Below are 25,447 nucleotides of genomic sequence, written 5' to 3' on the forward strand. Positions count from 1 at the left end.
AGCTACTGTTTGTGCTATATTTTTGATCAAACAAATTCAGCCTTGGTGAGCATAAGAGACTTCCTTCTATATTTAGGCTAATATAAATATTTAATACTTAATTACTGATCCATGCATTTATCCACTGATCTAAAAACCCCAAAACTGACAGCAGATTAAGGTTACAAACGAAATATGTCACAAGATTAAAAATTACTCTCTTTCCCAAATTACAAGTTAATGAGAATACAGTGGGATGTTAATGTACAGTGCGGCCATTTCTAATCATATTATTGCTTAAATTTCATTTGTGACTTGAGGAAACCTTACTACACAGACTATTTATTTATTGACTATTGATTTTCTATCAAAACACTGCGAGATCATTATAAACTAACTAATTAATTCATAAACTAAGCCACTTTGTGACATCACAACCTGCACGTCTGTTCTCCCCCTCCAGCACTTTTATATAAAAGTGGCTCCCATGTACTCACATATTAAACAAAGATATGTTATACTCGCTCTGGCCAACAAATAATAGTCAAATTTATTGCCTCAGAGTCTGTTTCTTGTTCTTTATAGCTCTCCTGGACAGATAAACCAGTAAGGACTTGAACACAATTCATACTGCTTGTTTAAAGCTCGGACACTTCTGGTCACTATCTGTTGCTCTGGAAGTGTAACTTTTCCGCCATCAGTCTTGTGCTCATTTAGATGAGAGGGGCATTTAATGTCAGATTCAAGCATGCCTCCACACTCGAGTTGTGAGGAAAAGGCTGGAGAAGTCATATTTCAGCTGAGATTTATGGGAGGAACCTCACCACTTTGCCCGCACTTTACGTCCCCGAGCTATTGAAATGAACAAACTGTTCTCCGAAGATGTGGTCGAGAGCGCTCAGGAAGAGGAATCACTTTATCACTCTCGGTGACGGCAACAAATCAGTCGGCTTGAGGCACAGGAACACACACTCACAGACGGATATGACGACAGGCGATCTGACATTTTCCACAACTTTACGAGACAATACGATCATAATCCAAACAAAACGAACTGTGTCTTGAATCTTTTCGAAAAAAAAGTCTGGTGCTGTCACCCTCTCTCTCTTTCTACTGTTTGTCTGACACGGTGAGATGAAATCCCATGCCTCTCCAAGGCTATCAACACACATATACCTTCAGAATACATTGATCAAAATCACTCATGCTTAATTTGAATATAATGGAGAGCCTCTCCTGGATGAGGGAGGCTTAATTATAGCTCTCTCCTGTGAACTGTTCGTACATTGACAGGCTTAATGCGAGGCTACTCTCACAAGCAATCTTCCCTGTCCAGGTTCTTGCCACCAATCATCCACACACTACAATTTGACTGCCTTAATATACGGCCCCTCACATCTGAGGGAATATGAAGAACGACTCCCTCCTTAGCCGCACGTCCACCGTTCTTTGTGTCGCTCTGATGGAACTTGTGATTGTTCTGGATAGAATGTGACATCACGCAGGAGCTTCGCAAGGTTCACGATTGTTTGATCACATTGACAAATGAATGGTTTATAATGCAAGGACAATATCAGAGAATGATGTGAATTGAGAAATGTTCTATATAGATATTAGCTTGTCAAGAAAATGCCATGCTGATATAGAGGTATGACAGTACAACGCCCAAGACTAACCAAGAGTTTATCAATGTTTAGATACGTTTAACACGCTCTTTGTGTGTGTGTGTGTGTGTGTGTGTGTGTGTGTGTGTGTGTGTCTGTCTGTCTGTCTCTGTCACAATTGCTCTGTCTAAAACCTAAGGCAGCTTCTTATGATCTAAAAAAAATTAAAAGAGATGACCAAACTATTTTTTAAGTAAATTTACTCCATCAAATGTCTTTTTCATTCTTACACCCCACAGGTAGGGATAGTAATAGACAGGATGTAACCAAACTTTAATTTCAGACTGTCCTCTTTCAAGGTTTCTGCAGGATTTCTGAGCTCAAATTTAAGACTTTAAGACCTTTTTTACGACATGCACAAATAAAATTAATACCATATAAGTGGGCAACGTCTATAGTAACATATTGACTGTTCTTCAATGAGTCCAAAAGAGCCCATGTCACACCTCTCTTCATCTCCCTGCACTGGCTGCCGGTTATGGCTCGCATCAAGTTCAAGTCACTGATGTTTGCATATAGAACAGCCACAGGCTCAGCACCCACCTTCTTCCACTCACTTTTACGAATCTACATTCCCACCAGAAGTCTGAGATCCACTAGTGAGCAACGCCTTGTGGTGCCATCACAGAGAGGCACAAAATCACTTTCCAGAACATTTTCGTTTACCATTCCTGGCTGGTGGAATGATCTTCCAACCTCTATCCGGAATGCTGATTCCCTGACAATTTTCTTCATCTTAAAAAAAAAAAAAATCTTTTTATCTTTTCTTTAATCTTTCCCTGTCTAGCTTGTACTTACTTGAACAATGCTTAAAACTTGGTATTACGAGCACTTCCTGTGTCTATTTTCCTCTGTAAGATGAATCGCTTAATGTATTCCCCAATTGCAAGGCGCTTTGGATAAAAGTGTCCGCTAAATGAATAAATGTAAATGTAATATTAAACTGTAAAATGACTGTAAAAAGCATGATTTACAGTTCAGTTCAGTTTTCACAAAATCTAAAAGTTTTATAAAATGATCCATTTCAGCCTTTAAACCGTTTTTAGGAAAACAGATGAACTGAAAGTATTAATTATTATACTAAATTAAATAATTATTATCAACAAATGATTATATTAATTAAATGACATAAATAAAATGTTTATAATGCATTATCTTCTTATTGATCAACCAATTCACATTTATAGCTCTGCGTGTTTGCAGGGTAAAAATATGGGTTGATTTTTTAATTGGTCTGAACAAAAACAACAGGTTTATTGAAAATGCACAGTCATTCTCTGCCAGCAGGTGGCACTTTCAGAACGGCAGAAATATAACTGTTTCCCTGGTAACGGCAGTACACAAAGCAGCCAGCACCGGACTGTGCAGCGCTCATGTTTATTTAATGAAATCATAGCCTATTGAAGTTTAATTGTGACAATACTCTAGATCGCAATTCTGGTCTTTCCGTACCCAATTTAAGACTACTTGAAATCATAATTAAGACTTTCATCTACAATTCAAGATTCTTTATGGCCTTAAAATTGATACAACTAAATTTAAGACTTTTTAAGGACCCGTGGGAACCCTGTTTTGTAATGCAGGACAGTTGGATCCGATTTGAGCTTTGGATTAATTGGAATTTTAAAGGTGCGTTCACATTAACAACATTTTTGCAAAATTTTGCAGTTACAAAAGGTCCATTCTCTATTGTCAAGAAAGTACTCATGTTGGAATCTCTTTCAAACCAAACAGCTTTCTGCAGCTTTACCCAATGTGCAAAATTCCCAGTCCTATTGATTTCTATTGAACTTCATACAAAACATGGTTAAACATGGACAACGATGTATAAAGAGTTCAGAAAGAATTATTTCTGTTGTTTAGCACTTTAACCTTGGGCAGCCTATAATATGTCACTTTCTAAAGCAATGGCTGTCATTCACACTATATGGTTAGCTATTCATTCATCACTCATTTATCACAACATGGTCAATAAATGCAGGATAAGTGTGTTTCATCAGTAGAGAAGCAATCAGACATACAGCAACTTCACTCCAGCCTGATCCCATTCTTACACCACAATTTCTTGTCTCTATGATACGTGACAAATTAGACAGAGAAACGATAAGTGATTAAAACTATAGAAACAGAGAAATCTGACAAAGATTCCTCCCAATGAATCTCAACAGCATTTATTCTTTTTATCCCAGATTCTATCAAACATTTAATGATACTTGAGGAATAATTTGCACATGATGTCTGTTAATGCAACCTAAAGTGTTATTTCAGTTACACACACTGACAAATGAAAATCCAACATAATAAATACACACTTTTCATGAGTGCCAAAAAAAAAATCTCTAAATCATCAGCAGTGTATATTTCACCATGAAAAATGACTGTGCCGGTGGTCATAATAATCTATAACAGTGTGTTCATCCTTCATCATTCACCTCATCAGTATGAGTTCAGATTTACACACTTCCACCACTTGTTTGTCTTCATCCTACACACAGAAGTGTTTGCGCTCATGTTGTTTTTGTCTGTCACACCAACATTTTCTATTTCAGTCGTTTTGTTTTCTTTTCATTTCAAACCTAAATAATCTTACAGGATTTTCGCTTGGCCCGTCCGCAAAAGGTTTGAAGTGATAGTGAAGACAAAAAAAAAAAAACACATTACCATAAATTCATTACAGCGGCCCAGCAGTATTTATAAACACAGCGAGATGTTGTTTAAAATATCTGACTTAACAGATTACAGATATAAACTTTTTACAGCGGGAAACGAGTGGCGAAATATGCTGTGTTTACACGGGTGGAGGAAAGGTACACACGAGTCTCCTCGGAGCCTTGAGTGGCACGTTAAAAAATGAAATAAACATTCAATAAAATAAACAAGGGCTGCTTGTGTACACTTCCGTGACAAAGGGCCTTTACCTTCTCGGGTGGGAGTGATGGGGTCAGGAAGGTGTGCGAGAAAGACCTGGACACATAACCTGCTGTCTCCCGCCCTCAGGTGCTGTTAAAGAACCAGTCCAGGATGAGTTTCAAAGCTGTTTTGAGTCTGCAGAGAGAAGAAGGGTGGGAGAAAGAAGGTATAATGTTACAACACTAATAAGAAATGCCTGAAGGGCACTAAAGGGCCTTTTGGCCCTGGAACTAAAGGATGCATACAAAAGCACTTCGTTGGGGGGAAAAGAAGGGAGGATCACGAATCACGTTCAATTAAGGCGAGGTTATAGTTAGGATGGAGAGAGAGGGGGAGGACTGCAGATACATGCCTAAGCTCAGCCTATGTGTTTGTGTTTGTCTGGCAAGTTTGTTGTTTTTGGTCTCTAGAGGAGAGCGCCACAGAGCCGTTGCTTTGGGCAAAAGGACTTCCTGATCACCACTTCCGTACATAATGGCTGCTTCTATACTAACAATGACAGTCCATGCCAGGACCACCTGCTGAGCAGCTGCATGCGGCCACAAATCTAATGTCAGTCAATTATAGCAGCCCCTAATCTAAAGCAACCAGTTGTAATCACTATAAACGCAAGTAGAAATTCCACGCTAACCGCGAATCATAGCTGGCAAAGACAGAGTGTGGTTATCTTTGACAAAAAGCCAAGTACGTCAGCTTTAAATTTCAATCACACCTTTAAGCCAAAGAACTAAAACTTAAAGGTGAAGTGTGTCATTTGTCCAATGTTAAAATAATCGCAACCCATCTTAATAAGCAGAGATTCGTAGGTTAATTCATAGCAAAAACTGACACTTGGCTACCTGTTTTTCTGTCCAGTGGGGAATGAGACAAGTATTTGGGAAACCTGTTCAAATGCTTTTTGTGGTTCCATTTTGTGATGTTAGTTTTTAGAAGAACTTTTTTGATTTACTTTACATTTATGTAAAATAAAATAAAATAATATGATATAAAATTTAATTAAAATAAAATAGATCTGAATGATGCTAGTGCTATTTCATCTTTAAACAGAATTATCTGATCATTATTTCTACCTTATATTCATGCATAAAATAAAATAAAATAATAAAGGTCTGAGGGCTCGATATTAATACAGACTATGTTACAGGTTCATAGCATCCATTCTAGTCATAACTTCAACAAACAGCCTGGAAAATGACCAGGACATACTGATCACAGGGTGAAAGGCTCAGTGGAAGACTGATGATATGCGGGGCTGGAAAAAGAATAGGAGGGAAAACAGACAGGTTGTACTATGAAAGCACACCCGGCTTTTCACTGTTTAATGTCTCGCTGACATTTCTGCTGTGAGCAAGTAAGGTCCCCAATCCGTTGATTCCCCCAACCCCCCCTTCTCCTCCTGCCGGCCCAATGGAGACACACCGGACAGATAAGAGAGAGAAAGAGAGTCATAAGAGGACCAGAATGAGGCAAGATGTGTTCTGTCTATAACTCAAGCAAGGTTAGATGACCCAGACAAAGTCAGAGGTCAGAGTTCAGCAGGGGGGCAGGGAAACATGTAGCTATAGCTATGGCTGGATTAAATTTCACTGCAGCCTGGATTCTTTCTTTCATTCTTTGAAGGTTACAGTCGGCTGTTTGTAAAGTGCCTTCGAGAGCACCTTGATGTGTACTGAGCTTCACATATATGGTCCAAAATACCCTGTAAAAGAAAAAAGAAAAAGAACAAAAAAAAAGTTATCAGCAAGTCAAAAGTGATTTTAAAACGTTTTTATGAGAAGGAAAGTCTCAAGTGTTGCATTGGCATATAAACCCTGCATTAAACTCTAATTTGTGCATTTATAAATATTATACAAATATTATTAACTTTATTATTATTTCTTACAATAATAAGTTTTTAAAAAGTATTCTTATTCTCCAACAACATAGCATAAGAAATTATTATTAGAAACATTATTATTATATGAACTATTATGACAGTAGTAAAATTTTTTCTATTAATAATAATAATAATAACACTAATCATAACAATAACAATATTTTATTATTTATTTAGTAATAATACATATTATTATTGACTACTATAAAAATAGTATTTTACTGTTATTATTATTATTGCTATTGTTATTAAACAGAAAAAAATAATGACAAAACCAGGCACTAATAAAAAAATTAACTGACCATCCCATAACAAGTTCACAATTGTATTACAGACTGTGCAGGTGTAAAGGATTTATGACATGTATACGAGGAAATTAACAAGCAGTTCAACAGTTTTAGGAAACATCCCAAAGTAAACAGAAGACATTTAAAATCTGGCTGCTTTACTTTATTTTCACAGTATGCGTCTTGCGCTCGAGCTGTTTACATATCTGTCACTAGCTGTACCTGGTCCGGCCAGGGGTCCATAAACACACTTTACCTTCCCTCTTTCTCTCTCCCCTTTTCTTTCTCACATGCATGTACGTGTACACAGCCCATCTCTCCCTCCCTAGCCCTTTTCAGGACTGCAAACATTTTAAATAACTCGATCAGCCCTAAAACAAATAGAGGTGGAATTGCTACCCCATGTCACATCTGTGTTCTGTTACTGGTGACAGGAAAACGGAGGGGAAAAGGCGGCTGCTCTTGAAAGGCTGCCACTTTAAGGAGAGGTTTTCAAAAACACCATTGACCACGCACGCAATTAGAGCCAATACGCAATGTCAGCAATGCCACTTTCCCCATAAATAAAAACATTTTGCTAGGGTCCCTTCAGGCCTGGACCCGGACCATTCGAAACGGAGGTTATAGAGCATATGGAAATGAATGAACAGAGCATTCAGTGTAAAACTTTTGAAATAAGGGTGATCAAACCGATCATCTGACCACAAAGAGAGAGTGGCAGGGTCGTGAATCGGCCCACAGTGTGTGTGTGCGCGAGTACACAATGTGAACTCTGACACTCTGAATCATTGGCCAGATGTAGTCTGGTGTTACACACCCGGCCGGGACTATAAGGATGAGCGAGGCTTGACCCAGCTGACTCCTCTCCGCTGGACCACAAGAGAGCTTCTGGACAGCAATACTCTGAGGAGCATTATTTCAGCACAATGGAAAAACACTCTGATTGACGTGACCAAATAGAGCTATTGTTTAGGTCAATTTTAGTCGTGTTTATTACGACTTTAGCTGATACGATGAATGATTGAGGACTGCTTTTATCTTCCAACTTCCACGCTGCATGTTGAACCAGCATGTAAACATTTAGATAAAAACGTTCACTTAGAAGAACCCAAAAAATCTAAATAATAGTCTTACACAAACTTCACAAACCCCATCACCTGTGCACTTCTGTTCCTGCTGAGGAACTTTCAAATAGCTCCACCTAGTGGTCCATCTAGATTAAACACATTTGAACCTTAAAAGTTCTTATTGAATAAGAATTGTAACTATCAGAAGTTTTTTTTTTCTCTCTTTCTTTCTATTTTTTTGCTTGGTTTTATTACCATCTAGATCTCTAGTGTCAAATAGTTTGCAAACAAAAGTCTGTTTCTTCCTGGCTCCAGGGTTCGGAAGTGCTGTCAAAACAGAAGGCAACAACAAATGTTTGTCATCGCTACAGCCCCTGGGAGCATCGCTGTTTGCTCGGAACAGGCATCTGGCTATTGTTAACAATGGCTGCTTCGCTAACCCCAAACTGTTGACATCCAGTGTATCTTTTACAATTTGGAAAGATAGCAGGGATTAGAAGAACACAATGAATGTACCTTTCTGAATTCAAGTCTATCGTCCAATGACGCACTTCAACATGTTCTGCAAGATCATTAGTTTGATTTCCAGATCAACGAGAAACGAATTTATTTTTTAAACGTATATGAAAGCTAAAGTGGGGCAAATTAAGAAGATGGGCTATGACTAACACCCTCTTCCCCCTCCTTTTTTTTTTCTCCATAACCCTTATCGTCTCGGACTAGAGGGACTTGGTAGGCTATAGCCACCTGCAAATTACAACTTAGTACTTGAAGAGTTAAGAATGTGTTTCTTTCAGGCTATTGTTGGAGTGCGCGGGTCAGGGGGTGGGGCGAACAGATTCTGGTAAGAGCCTTTAATCCACAGGCTGTCAGGCCCAAACCCTGCTTGACGCCCTATTGAAGTGTAACAGAACAAAACATTGGGCCCCTCGCTAAGCTCCTGCCCGGGCCCCATTCACAGCGACAGGAGAGCAAATTCTTCAGCTGCAAAGAGCCCCCTTCTTAAAGGGGAACACACAAACTTCAAAACAATTCAAGAGACAGGAGGAACATATAAATGGCCAATCACTGTCGAGAGTGCATTTGTCAGGGACGGAAAATCTTGACATTTTTTCAAATCGCAATCCCACTCTAAAACAACGACCTTTGCTACAATTAAAATATATTGAATCGACGGCAACAATGCGGACATATTGAAATCAAAGCATTTCAAAGCTTAATGTGTAATTTCCTGAAAAAGACAAATTATGCATATCTCATTTTATACTATTTGAGGTAATCTAAAATTGAAGGTCTCAATATTAAGTACCTTTGCAAATAAGCAAAAAAAAAATTACATTAATTTGCTTTTAAATGAAGGTTTTAGTATATAACTTTAGCCACATATTCAATTAAAACTGTGGAATGCAGAATAGGCATTCATTGAATATATATATATATATATATATATATATTTATGTGTTTTTTTTTTTGTTTTTTTTTTACCTTTAACTCTGAAGGCTTGAAAACAGATGTGAACGCTGCACATTTCAGTACATTTGGCCTGACTCAGACTATTGGGAATCAGAAATGGAAATACCAAATGTACAACAAAATATGACAAGTTTTATTACATTGCGATTAGCGAGGATTATTTTACCCTCTTATGAAGAGAGTAATAATTTTATGAAAATGGATTTAATACTTTTCAACTAATGAAAGCCCTGTGGAAATTTTCTGAAGGTTAACTATATACTGCTACGTTCAAATTAGACTTAATTGAGCTACGAGTAAGATCTTGTCCTGTTCATTTTACTCAGGCTGAAAAGTAAATTAATTAAAAGTCCTGCCTTTGAAAACAAACCATCAAAAAAAAAAAAAAAAAAAGACTGAACAAACAAAAGCAGTGTAAGTAATAAATAGCTGTAGTTTTAATCACATATAATCGTTTAACTTTGAATATTTAAAAAGCTATACTATTGTATAGGCATATTGTAAAAATAATATCTGTGGTATTCGGGAAGAGCTCAGCAGTTGAAGTCATACATATATTAGACAAAACTTGCATTAATCAGAAGGATCGACTGACCAACCACAGCTCTAATGCTCTAGGTTAAGAGATGCATATTCATGATACATGTATTCAAATGCACAGACATGACCGACAGACTCAACCCCCTTCACAAGAAACCAAACCCCCTACCGCCTATTAGCCCTTTAATTACAAAACGGTGCGGCAGTATTAAAGGTTTGTTTAGATAAAGGAGAGCATCTGCTGAGATTAGCACTACATTATTCTTAGGGAGCGGAATAAAATGTTAAAACAGAAGACCATCAGAAATACAGTGACATTTATGTTCCATCTACTGCATCCACTGCTGCTGCTGCTGCTGTTCAAACATTGTGTTGATCATTTTGGATCAATAAGATCAGAATTTGGACCAGGTTCTTTAAATATTCCCATGGCACTTGATGAGGAAGAATAATTCAATTTACTGAATACATAATGATTGAGGTTCACAAGAAAATCTGTACAATCAAGCTGATCAATACAAAGAATTATGATACATTGATATGCTTTTTTTAAATCATGGTTAATAAAGACATCGACTTGACCACAGTACTCGAGGTAAATGGCGTAAACTATAGAACTGAAAATAAAAGCAATATTTTTTAAAGGAAACAAATGCATTTTCTGTCGGAAAATAGAAATTCATTATTTTTCTCAATATATAAAACAATAATATTAGTATATAATCATTTGTACAGCTTACAAAAGTGCATATTGTTCTATCTGTCATATATTTATTACAAAAACACAATCTAAAAAAAAATGTGGCTTGTGGCATTTATCGTTGCTAGATTACTTTAGATTTTAGACTTAAAAATAATAATTAGCCTACTAAAAACAGTTTGGATTCACTGTAATGCTCAGGGTTATAACCTACAGTACAAAGTAAATGTATTTTAGCACGAACAAGTAAGTCTTATTAAAAGCGAAATATAAAATACTACCACATAAACAGCGATTCGCATGTTTACAATTTGGATATTACATTTCCGGAAAAAAGACAATGCGACACAATACAATTAAATATCTACGGATTTAACTTCAAATTAGCGTTCTCATATACACGACTGAGTGGCATTTCATTGATTTAAATTGGGATTTCTAAGCAAAAGATGGACAGCTATTACTCTGAAAATTAATTACAGCCTTCAAAAACCCAGTAAAATCAAACAACTCTTGCAAAGATACTCCAGCCTTTCTTATTGTAATTGCGTTGTGTATTTTTAAGAAGCGCACTGAATTTCGCGTAGGCTAAAATATATTCAGTATTATCAACAGTCCAAATTAATTGAACAAATACAAGATTGACATTGTCATTTTGTTGATCACCTGTACAATATTTGAAGTCTAAGAAAGAGTGAAAAATATGTAGGGGCATTTAAACTGCTAAAATACATAACAAAAATAGTCTCATATTATCATAAAGTCTACAAAGCCTACAACAAAGTAACTCTGGAACGAGCTGCAGACCAAAACAAAAATTCTGATCTACAACGACAAAAATGTAGGCTAACGTTACTAGAAGATTGATGGTTTAGCTACTAAGTTTTTTTTTTTTTTTTTTTTTCAGAATCCTTGTATTATTGCGCCTTCTTGTGGCCAGTGCCCAACTACAACAATTAACCCCCAAATGAAATACAGTTGCTCACCCAAAAAAAAAAAAAAAAATCTGTCAAGTTTACTCATCCAAACCTGTAGGTTTTTCTTTGTGGAACATTAAAAGAGAAGTCAGGCAGAAGGAAAGCCTCAATTGTCATTCACATATCATTCAATGTCAACTAAAATATGCAAATGAATGGTCACTGAGGCTTTCTTCCCATAATATTTGCCTAATATCACATTTTGTGTTCCACTGAAGAATCAGTTATATCAAAATAGCGTTTATAATTATTGACAATAATAAACTCGAGTTTAAATGCACAAAATTATACATCTATCCTTCAGGTTGGACAAAGCATTGGTGAAGACAAAACTGCATGTTATGAATAACCAGCAGATGGAGCCATGTACCATGTATACGTTAGGCACTGCTAAAATTGCTCACCAGACAAAACCCGTTTTTACATTTACAGTGTATAAAAATACACTCATATTTCAATAAACAACATAAAAGTTGTTTTAAATGTCTAGTTACTGACCTGATTAAATCCACATCTTGTCACAGGACAGCATGACCATGATCACTCCTGTGTGTACGACAAAAATACCACAAAAAATACATGGTAGCTTCTAAATCCTTAGGACAACTTTTTCCGTGTAAATAGTCTAACAATAACAAACCTTTTTGTGTTGGAACTTGTGCCAATAGCAAAAAAAATAAATAAAATTTAAGCTGTCAGTTAGTTGCTGTGTTTTATTAGTTTTCCCGCCCTAAATTAGTTCAAATTGATCTGAGTGCTTGATGAAGGCTCTGTTTGAATCAAAAACACGTTGTTTACGCCCAATATAAGTTCACATTAACTAACTGCGTTACTAAAGAAGCAAATGCACACCGTGATAACCCAAGTTTGGACGCTGCGTTTGGCTTTGGCCAAAAATGGCGCTCTAAAATCCATCCTGACGTAAAGTACAGTTGAGTAGTACGTACGCTCTTTTTGAAACTTTCTTGAGACACAACGAAAGTCCCAGTGTTGTTGTATTTCAGAATACATTTCAGGCTATATTTTATTTTCCAATTGTACTTAACATAGCTGAACTATTGAGTTTGATATGGTCATTATATAGTTGCAAATTCCGTATATAGGTGTAAACTCCTGTATTATTTTTAATAATGAAAACATTATTTTTAATAGGGCAGTAGTTACACCATAACAGGGTTTAACTAAATTAAATTCTGCTTTTTAAAAAATTGCATTTGAGTATTTAAATGCATTTTGAGCGATGTTGGGGAGTAACATGAAACAGAATAAGGCCTACGTAATTACAAAATAAATGTAACTGTAATCTGTTACAGTTACTGAGATGAAAAATTACAGTTAAATTACAGTTACTTGTGAAAATATTAACGATTACAAAGGTGGTTACATCTGAATGTTGTTTACACACATACAGATGTGATTGATGTCTTTCATAAATTGCATTGACTGCTTTAAAATACGAAACACCAATATTTCTGGAGTTTAGGACACAGAATAGGACACATGCATATGGGTTTGTGCATATGCTTTATTTTTTATATTAACTGTTTTTTCCAAGACATTGTTAGATGCCAGTGTTTCCTGTCATAGCTATGCAAATATTGTTTCAATAATTTCAAAACCATTATCATAGCTATTAAATTATATCTTGTTATTTAATATCAGAATGGTCTCAAAGTAAAAAGAGGTGCTAAAGTCTGATTTTGTGGTTGCTGTGCTTTAAAATTAAATGATTATAATCTTAATTCAAGTGAAGAAGGATTTTGAAAATTTGACAGTAATCTGTGTTGAGCACTATACTGTAACCCTGCCTGGTTTAAATGTTTCAAAATGATTAACAGTTGAAAACATTGATTAAAAATTTAGAAAAGTAATAAAAATAAAAAAAGTAGCTTAATCAAATGTAATCAATTACATTACTTTAATAAAGTAATTGAAATAGTTACACTACTTATAACATTTTAAATAGGGTAACTTGTTATCTGTAACCTATTACATTTCCAAAGTAACCTTCTCAACACTGCTTTTAAGTAATCCATTTAACACTTTAATTTTCACACCTTTTAACTGCCAGTGAGCTCTACTACGCACTGTTCTCTGCTCTATACAAGACATATTTAATCAGTTTTGACCTTTCACAGACATTCCTGATCTCCCTGTGGACAACACTCCATTCAAAATCAGTCATTTCTCACAACCACTGACAGACCTTTTCAGATCCCCTATTCTTAAGGTGACTCGAGACTCGAGACATTCTTGAAGATTGACAGGCCTTGTCAGTAACAATAGAAGACCTTGTCAGTGACGCCCCATACTTTCACACAACTACACTCTCAGAAATAAAGGTACAAAAGCTGTCACTGGGGCAGTACCTTTTCAAAACGTACATGTTTGTACCTAAAGGGTCCATTTTGGTATCTTAAAGGTACATATTAGTACTTAAAGTGTACATATTTGAACCTAACAGGTACAAAAGTGTACCTTTTGAAAAGGTACCGCCCCAGTGACAGCTTTTGTACCTTTATTTCCGAGAGTGTAGAATAAAGCGATTTAGTAGGTATTCTGATAGTAGCAAACATGTTGAGGCGACACCGCATGCTAAATTAGCCATGATTGCTGAATCTCTATTTGCATGTTTAAACAAATATACATGGGAAAAAGGCTAGTGTTTACTTTTCTTTGTAAGTTTCGATCAGGTATGCCTTGAGCTGTCTGCTTTGGCAGTCCTCATTGTGATTGTGCAGTTGTAGATCTCATCTTTAATAGGGATGAATCATTTTGCAAAAAAAAAAAAAGTTTTTGTTCATACTTAACTGAGCGTTTAGTGGATTAACAACTTTACATGCAGATGTGTATTGGAGTATGGTTTCTGAAACTGAAATAATTTAATCATATTTATCTGTTAAACTACTATACTGACCCCTTGAATTAATCAGAATCAGAAGTAAACAGAATTTTGGCTAAGATTCAGTAAAGCTCATCTCAAAGTTACAAATAAAAAGTTCTTGAAGTAACATTAATAGAATGTTTGACCACCACACTTTTTCATAACTCTTTGGAAATGTTGTAGGAAAATGTTCTTAGAACATAAAATTGTTTATCGCTTATTTTTGTTTTGACATGTTTTTACCCAACCCAGTCTCATGAATCACAATGTGCAATTTCATATGAATCTGTATAATCTGAATCATTCAAAAACAGATGATTTGTAGGTAAAATGTCTCCATAAAGGCATAATCCACGGAGGGGCATGAGCAGATCGTATATATACTCCATATATATATATATATATATATATATATATATATATATATATATATTGTATATAAAAGTTATTTTAAGAACTTTTCACTGAAAGGTTCATTGGGGAATCAAAATGGTTGCTCTATGACATCGCTTCGAAAATCCCCTTTTGGAACCTTTTTTGTTAAAGAGTGCAGTTTAATTTTCATAGTGTTTTGGCTCCACTAAAATGTAAATTTAGATTCAGCACACAAGCAGTGATTTTAACCATTAGCATGTTGCTGAAAGTGGCAGAAATAAACATTTTGTATGGTATCATTATCAGTTGTGTTTGTCAGGAGGTGTGCACACATACAAAGAGCAGCTGGATTAGGGACAAGTGTTCTGGCAAATGATTTATTTACTGAGGTGTGGAGGTGTGTTTATAAAGACAAAGGCTGTTTTGACAGATAGGCCTGAAATACTGAAAGGTGTTGCTCAAGCTGTGTCTGAACAGTTATTACAATTTATCACAGCCAAAGTAAGTCAGCATTTTCCAGAGAAAAATGAGTCTATTCTCAAGTGGAAAATAACTTATTTGTGGATGTGGTTTTGGTTTGCTAAAATAGCATATGCTTGATTCCTAGAATTATTAAAACATTCCCTTATCTTCCTTTTATGGGCAATAATATTTGCTCATTTGAGATTATGGGCATGGATTTTGGCCTGATGTGATGGAAGACAGATCAAATACTTTGACATTTCAAATGCATTATTTACCAATATGATGGTTAAACTTATTAAAGGAATAGTTTACCCAAAAATACAAATTTGCTGAAAATATACTCACCCTGAGGCCATCCAAGATGTAGATGAGGATCCACTTGCTCAGCAGTGGATCCTCTGTAGTGAAAGGGTGCCGTCAGTGATGTAAGGTTGAATTTCTCCAAATCTTTTCCGCAAACTTTATCAATTTAGAATTCCAGACATCAATAAATTAGCCCACATTTAATGGAGAATGTCTGTGAAGTACAATGTTCAGGTCATTCAGGATTTTATTTAGATTTAAATCTGGGTCATTCCAGCCTTGTTTATTCAAATGAATTCTTTCATAGTTGCTGCTTTGTGTCATAGTTTTGCTGGAAAATGAATCTTTGTGCTATATGCACAGTCATTTGACTGTGTTTGGTTCTATCTGTTAAACTTGATGCCCCCCAAAAAAGCAAAAACAAAAAACTTTCAAGTTCTTGCTAAAAAAAAAAGAAACCCCAGATCATGATGAAGGTGCAGCAAATCAGTATATTAGAATGATTTCTGAAGGATCATGTGACATTGAAGACTAGAGTAATGATGCTGAATGAAAATGAAAATTCAGCTCTGCCATCACAGGAATAAATGACAATTTAATATATCACAATATAGAATTATCTTATTGTAATCATATTTCACAATATTACTGTTTTTATTGTATTTTTGTTAAAAAAAAACAACTTACCCACCCCAAACTTATAAACAGTAGTGTAGGTTTTGATCTGACATGCAATGTTAAACAAAAGAATTAATGTTTAAAATAAATAAATAAATAACAGTGTTGAGCTTTGAATAAAGGAAACATACACAGGTACATCCACATTAAAAATTTAATATCAAGACATTCAGCATACAAAATAACCCAAAGTTTAAACCAACAACATATTGTCAGTGCAGATCAAAAGTATACAAATGTTTTTTTTTTCTCATCCTCACATGGCGCAAATGAAATCACGTCAGTATAAATACAGTATCATGTCTGTTAATAAATACATTCAAAACATAGATAAATCAAATAAATCCTCTGTTAATAAGTTAAAATGCAAACATATTTTTCGCCATTTTATTTTGGTCATAGATGCATACTAAAGATCGCTTCAAGGCATAAAAGAGCCAACCCCTAAAAATGCTACACCTGAAAGCTATCACAATAGTGGTGGTTTACTCTTGTTGCTGTTATTTTTACTTAAAATGGAACCTTCAGTACAGCATGATGTAAAATGTTGCACTAAGACATTTACAGTGGGGCATAATAGCCTTCATATTTTTGAAATATTTAAAAATGATCTGTGAAAATCATATTACACAGTGAAATGGTAAACAGCTACTGAACGACTACATCCTGTCTTTAGAAATCAAAAGAAATGGAAGAAAATGCAAATCATTTTGTTACCTCCATTGAAAAAAAAAAGAAAAAAAAATCAGAAAGCTTAAAAATGCTTTGTCCAGTTTGTCACACAGTGTCATGCAGAATTTACAGTAATTAAGTGCAGATTTCTTTCTGACGTTTTTCATGATTGCCCTGGTGACTAACAGTGAAACATAACTGGAGTAATGAAACAGCATTGATTGAAAAGAGTGTGCCATGAAAAAGTACCATAATGTTAAATTATAGTTGTTGAAATGCCAAATGTCACTGAGCTGAGACCTAACTACTCTACTCAAAGCTGCCAAGTCATTTTGTGCCACTTCAAATGTTAAAGCCTTGAAAAGAGCAAAATCTAAATACAGAAAATAATCAGATGAAAGACAATATTATGCAAGGATGAACCATGTTTAGAATAAATGTACCAATTGATATCCATCTTCAGAGGACTTTATGTGACATTCAATTTAATTGGACAAATATACTGGTAAACCATTAAAACATGGTAACTGTCAGTCATTTCCTTCCTATAAAACCACCTAGACTTGTGGAACCAGCATTTTATTTTGCAAGATTGTTTCTATCTATCTATCTATCTATCTATCTATCTATCTATCTATCTATCTATCTATCTCATCCATTTGGTTGCCTTCCAGAAACTGCATTAGTACCGGAGTAAATAACCAGTATTAACACCTCAAAGTAACACTACTGTTAATCTTTAACAGTCTGATCCATTTATGAATGTTGTATAAAGACATATGAGGATAACATTCTAAATATCTAAATCCAATCATGTTTTGTGCTACTGCAACCGTAAAGCAAAGAAAACATATCTTTGGTAGTGGCACTCTGACATACTGAAATTAATCTGAGAGAATGCAGAAAGAAAATGCATATAAATCAAGCTGGGATGGATTTTTTTTCCTTTTTCCTATTCCCAGTCAGCTAAAGACAAGACAATGTGCTTTAAACGGAGACATTTGTGAATAAAAGTAAACTAGTTCGCTACCGTCGGAGTCTACTTCCTTTAGATGTGTGTGTTTCTATCTGAGGTACTCTTCTTCTGAGAGACTGTCCAGGCTCTCGTCATCACTGCCCTCCAGTTCTGGAAGATCTCCCCACAGCAGCAGGTTCTGCCCTATGAAAGAGACAGACTCGTATTATTTATTTTTGAAACATTTATTAACTTATGTCTGAAATACGATCTATACACTAACGTTCAAAAGTTATGGTCTGTAAGATCTTACGTCTTTGAGATAAGTTTTCTGCTCAACAAGGAGGCTTTTATTTGATTAAAAACATAGAAAAACACAATTGTGAAATATTATTACATTTTAAAACAACTGATATATATATATATATATATACATTAAAATGTAATTTACTCCTGTGATGGCAAAGCTGAATTTTCAGCATCATTACTCCAGTCTTCAGTGTCACATGATCCATCAGAAATCATCCTAGAATGCTGAATTGCCGCTCAACAAAAAATTTCTAATTATCGACATTGAAAACAGTTGTGCTGCTTAATATTTTTGTGCAAATGCTTTTTTGTTTTTTCCCTAAAAAAAGAATAGCATTTATTTTAAACAATTATTTATTTTACTGTAATTTTTGATCAATTTAATGAATCCTTGGTGAAGAAAAAAAAACTATCACTAACCCCAAACTTTTTCACAGTAGTGTATGGTTAAGTTTAATTTCATTTTAAATGCACAATACCTGGCTCCTAATTTATGCCAAACAATAACTGAAGTTTCAGTTAAAAGATCATTTGGCAGCACCAAAATACATAAGGTGCTTTTTGGCTGGGTTTTAAACAGTAATGATAAAATTATAGTGCATTGCACATCTTCTAATAGAAACAAAAAAAAGTTTAAAGTCTACACTGGCACTCTAATGCACTTTGGCAATTAAGACTTCCTCAGTGGGTGACAGGCTGGCCCACTCTGAGGAAGGCTCAATTACCGAAATGCATTAGTTTGTCAGTCTAGATTTTTACCTTTTAACATGCCCTTGTGTGGCAGAATTAAATTTAAAAAAAGGCTTTTTATGGTTTTGTATTAGAAGATATTCCTTGAACTGTTTTTATTTCAGTTTTTTTTATGGCTATGAGCAGGTAATCTTTGAAACAATGGTATAAAATGCTGTCAGACCATAAGCAGAGGGCACAGACAGTGTTTTTGCATCAGACGTCCCAAACCTGTTGCATCCAGTCTGTTGATGGTGGACACAGCCTCACTGTTGAACATCCAGAAATGACCATTGTTGCAGGACAGCAAGCAGGGCTTGCATGGGGCCACCACATGATATCCCACAACATTCCCACTGAATGTGCAGAAAGAGCCAGAGAGACAAACAAAAACACCTGATTCAAATGCTTTGTGACACAAAATGAAACAGAACAGCAAATGGCTCAGTGTTAACAATGAACTGAACATTACCTAAACAAGTTTGATGCCAACCTACAAGTCTAAATATGCTGCAGTGCAAATTAAAAAAAGGATAATACACTACCATTAAAAAGTTTAAGTTTGGAAATATTTTTAAAGTGAAAGGAGGGGGGGAAACTGTAAAAATGTGAAACACTATTACAACTTTTAAAAATAACTTTTCTATTGTAAAAAGCATCTTAAAATGTAATTTGTTCTTGTGATGGCAAAAGCTGAATTTTTAGCAGAAATTATTCTAATGCTGACAATTATTCTAATATGTATTGGTCAATAAACATTTCTTATTATTATTAATGTTGAAAACAGCTGTGCTGCCTAATTTTGTGAAAACTGAGATACATTTTGTTTATTTATTTTTTTAATGAATAGCAAGTTAAAAGAACAGCTTTTATTTGGAATAGAAATCTTTTGGAACATTCTCCATGACTTTGTCACTTTTGATCAATTTTATGCATCCTTGCAGAATAAAAATATAAATTTCCTAAAAAAATTATTGACCCCAAATTTTTGAATGGTACTGTATATTACCATATTTGTCATCAATAAACTTTGTAATTCCACACTCTTGTTCTCCTAAACAATACGAGCAAAAACTAAGAGATAGTAGTTATAAAGACTTCTTTACCATTTCAAACAAGCAATGTCTCTTAATTTGCATTTGCAGCTTTCAGTGGAATAGCAGCTTGCCACAAAATCAACTGTCCTAAATGGGGGGGAAACGCAGACTATTAAAAGGATCAAACAAAAAGAATATGAAGACCACGTTTATAAATGTGAAGTCTGATCACGGATACCTCACCTATTTGGTGGTATGTCGGTTGAGAACAACTCTATTTCCGTATCAGCCAAAAGTACTGCTTTCATCCCTCTCATGCACAGCAGACTGTCACAGTATATACAGTTGACTTGCGTCACACACTTATTCTTGAAATTTGAAGTAGACATTGTTGAGTTGAGAACTTCTCAAGTAAAGCTCTTAACAAGCTCCGGTTCCTGTTGATTTTTTAAAATGATGACAAAGAGTCAATACCTGCAGTGAAGGCTACAGGAGATGTTTAACAGACGACCTGTACCTGTCTAGCTAGCTAGCTGTAGCCTGTTTGCACCTGTAAGTTATTCCTTTAACAGTATCTCCAAGTTAGAGTCTATCGATCACAAAAACAGAAAAGCCCTTCAAATTGATATCATGGATGTAAATCACAGTAATTACAACTCATGTTACGCTTCTGTTAGAAGAGGCTAAGAAAAGCTGTACCTTTCTCATTAGAGAGCTAGCTAGCTAACTAAAATATGATCTAGTTTTTCATTAAGCATGCCATAAGACCATTCTTACCTGTTACCGGATATCAGATCGTTCTAGATCTAGGCGGCAGAGAAACGCATTGTACTACAGTACAATCTCTCTATAGTCACAACGGGGTTTAGATTGCTATGCTACGTTTGTTTACGTCCGCGTCCAAGCGGATATACACTTCCTGAAAGATTTTCAAACAGCCGGATCGCTAACGCTGATTGGTTCCAAATTACCATATCTCACACATGATTGGTCAGCTCAAATTCCTTAGATGATTGGTTGCAGTGCCTTTCCGCAAACCACAAAACCACTAGGGAGGGGAAGTCCGAATCGTTTCTGCAAGTCGGTTCTTTCGAACGAGTCGTTTCAAAGAACTGGTTCAAAAAGTGTTCAGTGATTCTATGATCATAACGTGGCATCCTGGCATCCCGTTGTGGTGGATTGCATGTTCCAAAAAATACCATATGTAGGTACATATTGCTGTTTATTTTGATTCAATATTATTATTAAGTGTGTTTATTAATGCCATGCGTTTTAGGGTAGTCTGTTGCAGCAGTGATTCAGCTCATTAAACACAAAGTTATTTAAAACTTACAAATAATTCGCATTTAAAATATTTATTATTACATTTAGATATTTTGGCTAAAAAGCTTTTCCATTTGTTCAAACCATCTCAACAAGAGATTAGTAAGAGATTCAGTTCAGTTGTTGGGTGTTTCAAATTGATGATTACTTGTTTTCTGGCTAGTCTGTCCTCTAGCTAGCGCGTAACCTGAAAATCAAACAATGAACATGAACACAATATTCATTAAATGCACTGCGAAAAGGCGATGTGTAAATAAGCTTCCAATGGACTCCTGATCGAGGATACACCATGGGATTCACAAGAATGGAAAGTATTTTTTCTCACATAGGACGGGCGCATAAATTCTCACCTCCTTTTAAGCAAAACATAATTTTCACTTAGTTCGCATAGCTTGTTTGACCGACTGGAGAATTCGTGAATGAATCGTTCAGTTCGATTGGTAAGACCGGGTTTGTGAACCGGTTCAACTGATTCATTGAAAAGATCCGACTCGCGAGGATTTATTCACGAATCAGACATCGTCAAAAAGTTTTTTTTTTTTTTTTTTTTTTTAAAGAGTAAACACATAGACAAAAATAATTTTTGATGATTATTAATCTTATTATTATGAACAACGACGACATAAATTAAAAGGGGAAAAAAACAGTAAAAAGGAAGGCTGTAAAACGGCAGTTTGTAAACATGTAAAGTGATTTAATTCACTGAAGCCTTTAAAATCTGCGGCATGCAATGGACGTAGGAAATAAAACAGTATCAATGCCTCAGAAATGTATCTTTTGGCAAGTTGATAGATTCATGTCGTGTTCGTGTGTTGTAACCAATGACAATAGAGAGGGGTTGTTCTTTCTCTTCCATGAAAATAGGCGGGGTTTGAGTTTGGGAAAATTCAGAGAATAGCGTAACAGCAAAGTCTTGAGGGAGAAATCTGGTAAATGAAACTCGATTTTAGACATGGAAATCGCCTTTTAAGGTAAGTGGTTGATCGATTAATTTCAACAGTGTGATACGGGCGTATTAGGCATTAGAGAAACCTCCGCAATCCTTCGGATGAAATGCAGGAATCTCCTTAAGGAAAGCCCTGCCTGAACTATTCAGAGAGTCACCAGGGGCCTCTCTGCTTTTCACATCACGTTCCTCGACAAACTCCCTCTTGTTGCTCATAGCCTCTTTCATTTTAGGACTAGTGATTTTAAAGTGCTCAACAACCCTGCAGTCTTCAGGATTGGCAGCCTCAATTTAAACGTGTTTTACATGATATGACTGTGTTAAAGCGCTCTTTAACCTAATCATCCCATGTGTGCAGTATACTGGGAATGTAGCCTATCTTTAATGATCTTAGATAAAAATAAATAAATAAAAAACCCCACAAATGGCAGCATGTCAGAATGATTGATATGTGTGTTTAATTGATGCCATATTGTTATGTGACTATTACTATTATGAAATATGACAACGTAATACCAGAATTTTTTTTTTTTACTTTTTTTTTTATCGTGGAGTACTAAAAATTGTGAAATGTCAGAATTATATCAGATTTCCTCCTCACATTTTGCTATTTAATATGCGTCAGTTTACATTGTTCAAACTAAACACTGTAAAGAGGAGCTTTGATGAGGTTGAACGTCTGTTTAAAACAAAACGAAAATATTTTGAGGAAGTTTACTGGAAGGAACTAGTCTTTAGAAACCTGATCCAATGAACTTTTCTCTTCCCCGTGTGTGTGTGTGTGCAGTGTGATGCTGGGAAGTCTAATCCATGCCTTCATCCAGCACTGAGAAGCCTCTGTAGCCTCACTCACACGTCTGACCGTCGGAGGAAGAAGGCTGAAACTTTTGAAGGCGCTGCGTCTGGTCGCGCGGATCCTGTGTGAGTGAACGGTGGGATGAAACTCTTCTTTTTGGCTTCATTTCCTCGCGCGTTGTCACGGACATATTCAAACTAGGAAGCCAACGGCAGCTCCAACTAATAATGCGGCGTGATTGATCATCGGCAGGAGACAATACATATCCACTGCTCCCCATTCCTATATATTCACTGGATATCTGTAGACGAAGTGCGGGTGAAGAGGCTATTGTTCTGCGGTGTTTTTCGCTGTGACAGGACTTGATCAATATGACGTCTCCGGCTAAATTTCGAAAGGACAAGGAGATTATCGCCGAATATGAAACGCAAGTTAAAGGTGAGTGAAATATGTCGCATTCTTCCACGGCTACCATTGTGTTTTTGTTGGATAGGTTACAATGTGTATGTAGGAGCACAAGTGGTGCAAACGCAGTCGTATATGCCGAGAAACCCGTTATTTATTTGACTTTGTGAGAAAACAATGCTAGCTCTTCTCCACATGTGGCAATGTGTCCAAACGGAATGATAGATGTGCGATCGTGCAGTCAGTCAATCGCCTGTGTGAGAAGCGATATCGTCAATAGATACTAACTCAAATCTTTTAACCTGGTTTTTACTATTCAAAACGGAGTTGATGTGTTATTTATGTGACGTTTGTGCTGTTTTTGTTTCCCTCAGTCAGCTTGTGTAGGTTGTAACGTTACGTATAGACAAGGCAGGGCGTTTTCTTTTGCCCTGCGTGTCTCAATACGAGCTGGTGTGGTGCTGTGTTCAATCATTTTGTTTTAAACATGCCAGGTTAGTTGACATAGATGTTTTACAGTAGGTCAGGGACGTGGCAACACGTTTAAAGCCGTTTTGAGTTTTATCTGACCGAAAACTGTTGTGGCTTGGCACCGCTGAGCGTGAATGAAGTAAAGGTGTGATGCTTGGTGACAGTTCGCTTATGGCTGTAACCTCATCAGTTTTATTCGTACAACGCTGTGTAAAGTGTTCCTTTGGAGGCTTATTAGGTTATGTTTTCTTATTTTTTGAGTAGTATTGTAATATTTCATGAAGTAATTGTAACAATACACCGCGCATATTTCTTCACTCGCACAGATGTGTGTACGCAACGCGTGTTTTTGTCTCTCTAGAGGGATTCCGTTCCCATAGAAACATCTGTCTGATGAAGTAAAATGAAGCTGTTATTAATTGAAAGACGAATTGAATGATTCACTTCATTAGTGAAGCTCCCTCTCATGTTATTCACGCCGTTATGTGTGCCTGCTCTTTTGTGTATTTGGCCGGTTACTGGCACTTTGAATAGAGCAATTGAGCAGCCTTTGCCTGTTGCTGCTGACTGTGGGGAAAATCTTCATTAATAAGAGCCAGTGAGTTTCTCATCTATGAGAGTTTATATTCAAGTAGGTCATTGTGACATACAAATATTGCTACACAAAACCAGAGCCTGGTTTAGGGTGTCTAAATGCAAGTTTTGCATGGGAATAGCTAAAACAGTTCAAACCAGCCTATGATGGTTTTAGCTAGTGTTTCAGCATGGTCTTTTGGCTGGTTTTAGAAGGGTTTGGTCAGATTTGTAGGTAATGAGGCTGGGAGACCATCTTAAACCAACTAGGACAAGCAAGGCATCTTAGCTGTTTGTTTGTTTAGTTCAGCAGTAAGGAAATCGGAATTTTAAAATAGTGATTTCCCCTTCCGGAAATAATGGAAATCAATGAAAAATCATTACAGTTGCTGAATATAAATTCTTATGGTTATGCTCAGCTCACTGGATTTCCACTAAATGGGCCGGGGGCCAGAGAGCTGCAATATCATTTAAAATAAGTTAAAAGTCTAGTATAATTAAAATGGTAACTAAATCAATATTTTATACATCATTAATTTTCAATCTAAGCTGCTGTCTTTATATAAAAAATAATAAAAAAAAAACTATTCCTTAAAACTATTGTCAATACAGACAGTTGTCATTTTTAGCAGCCTTTAAGTTGATAAATTTACATTAGTTTTCTTTAGTGTCTTTTACAGAACTGCAAAATTTAATAATAATTGCATTTGCATCCCCGAGAAATCTCCAACACACTGATCTGCTCTTGTGCAAAGAGAGACTGTGTTTCAGTTTATAAAATAAATGTAAATCTAGAAACCTGATATTAATTTTACACTATTGTTCCTCCTCCAGCTTCTCTCTCTGGATGCTGTGTCATATCACTTTCTCTTGCCAATTTGAACCCCCAGCCTCCCTCACAAGCAAATCCCTATTACTCTGCCATGCCTGGAAAAAAAATGCTTGTAGATCAGTTTGCTCAATAATCTTGAGCTGACAGGATCTGGAAAGAAACAATAATAAGCATGATTTCTTCTCTCAGGAATTGCAAGGGCGCACACTGAAAAATGGCCT

The 25,447-nt window shown here is 35.9% G+C and overlaps 3 protein-coding genes across 15 annotated transcripts in view; 1 reads left to right on the forward strand and 2 right to left on the reverse strand.

Moving 5' to 3' along the window:
• The window catches only part of foxp4 (forkhead box P4), a 294,987-nt gene extending 282,580 nt beyond the window's left edge, over positions 1–12,407 (reverse strand). For 8 of the 11 annotated variants that reach the window (XM_058790698.1, XM_058790701.1, XM_058790700.1 and 5 more), the window contains exons 1-3: positions 12,114–12,380; positions 11,972–12,019; positions 4,562–4,688 (exon numbers count right to left, since the gene is read on the reverse strand). The gene's annotated coding sequence lies outside the window, so the exon portion shown is untranslated. The other 3 variants (XM_058790704.1, XM_058790703.1, XM_058790705.1) reach the window with 3 other exon arrangements.
• A 3,911-nt stretch (positions 12,408–16,318) lies between these two features.
• On the reverse strand, positions 16,319–20,836 carry fam72a (family with sequence similarity 72 member A). The gene is made up of 5 exons (XM_058790841.1): positions 20,658–20,836; positions 20,124–20,317; positions 19,950–20,027; positions 19,075–19,199; positions 16,319–18,009 (listed from the first exon to the last, which is right to left on the reverse strand). The coding sequence occupies exons 2-5, from the start codon at positions 20,267–20,269 to the stop codon at positions 17,915–17,917; spliced, it is 444 nt and encodes a 147-aa protein (XP_058646824.1). The 5' UTR covers positions 20,270–20,317; positions 20,658–20,836; the 3' UTR covers positions 16,319–17,914.
• Positions 20,837–20,983: 147 nt separating this feature from the next.
• Positions 20,984–25,447, forward strand: part of srgap2 (SLIT-ROBO Rho GTPase activating protein 2) — a 107,879-nt gene continuing 103,415 nt past the window's right edge. For 2 of the 3 annotated variants that reach the window (XM_058790838.1, XM_058790840.1), the window contains exons 1-2: positions 22,044–22,174; positions 22,937–23,383. In XM_058790838.1, the coding sequence (XP_058646821.1) occupies positions 23,317–23,383 (67 nt within the window). In that variant the 5' untranslated portion in view covers positions 22,044–22,174; positions 22,937–23,316. Of the gene's footprint in view, positions 21,085–22,043; positions 22,175–22,936; positions 23,384–25,447 lie in introns of those variants that run through there. The other variant, XM_058790839.1, reaches the window with a different exon arrangement.

Source organism: Onychostoma macrolepis, chromosome 11 (assembly GCF_012432095.1).
Source record: "Onychostoma macrolepis isolate SWU-2019 chromosome 11, ASM1243209v1, whole genome shotgun sequence".
Classification (NCBI taxonomy): domain Eukaryota; kingdom Metazoa; phylum Chordata; class Actinopteri; order Cypriniformes; family Cyprinidae; genus Onychostoma; species Onychostoma macrolepis.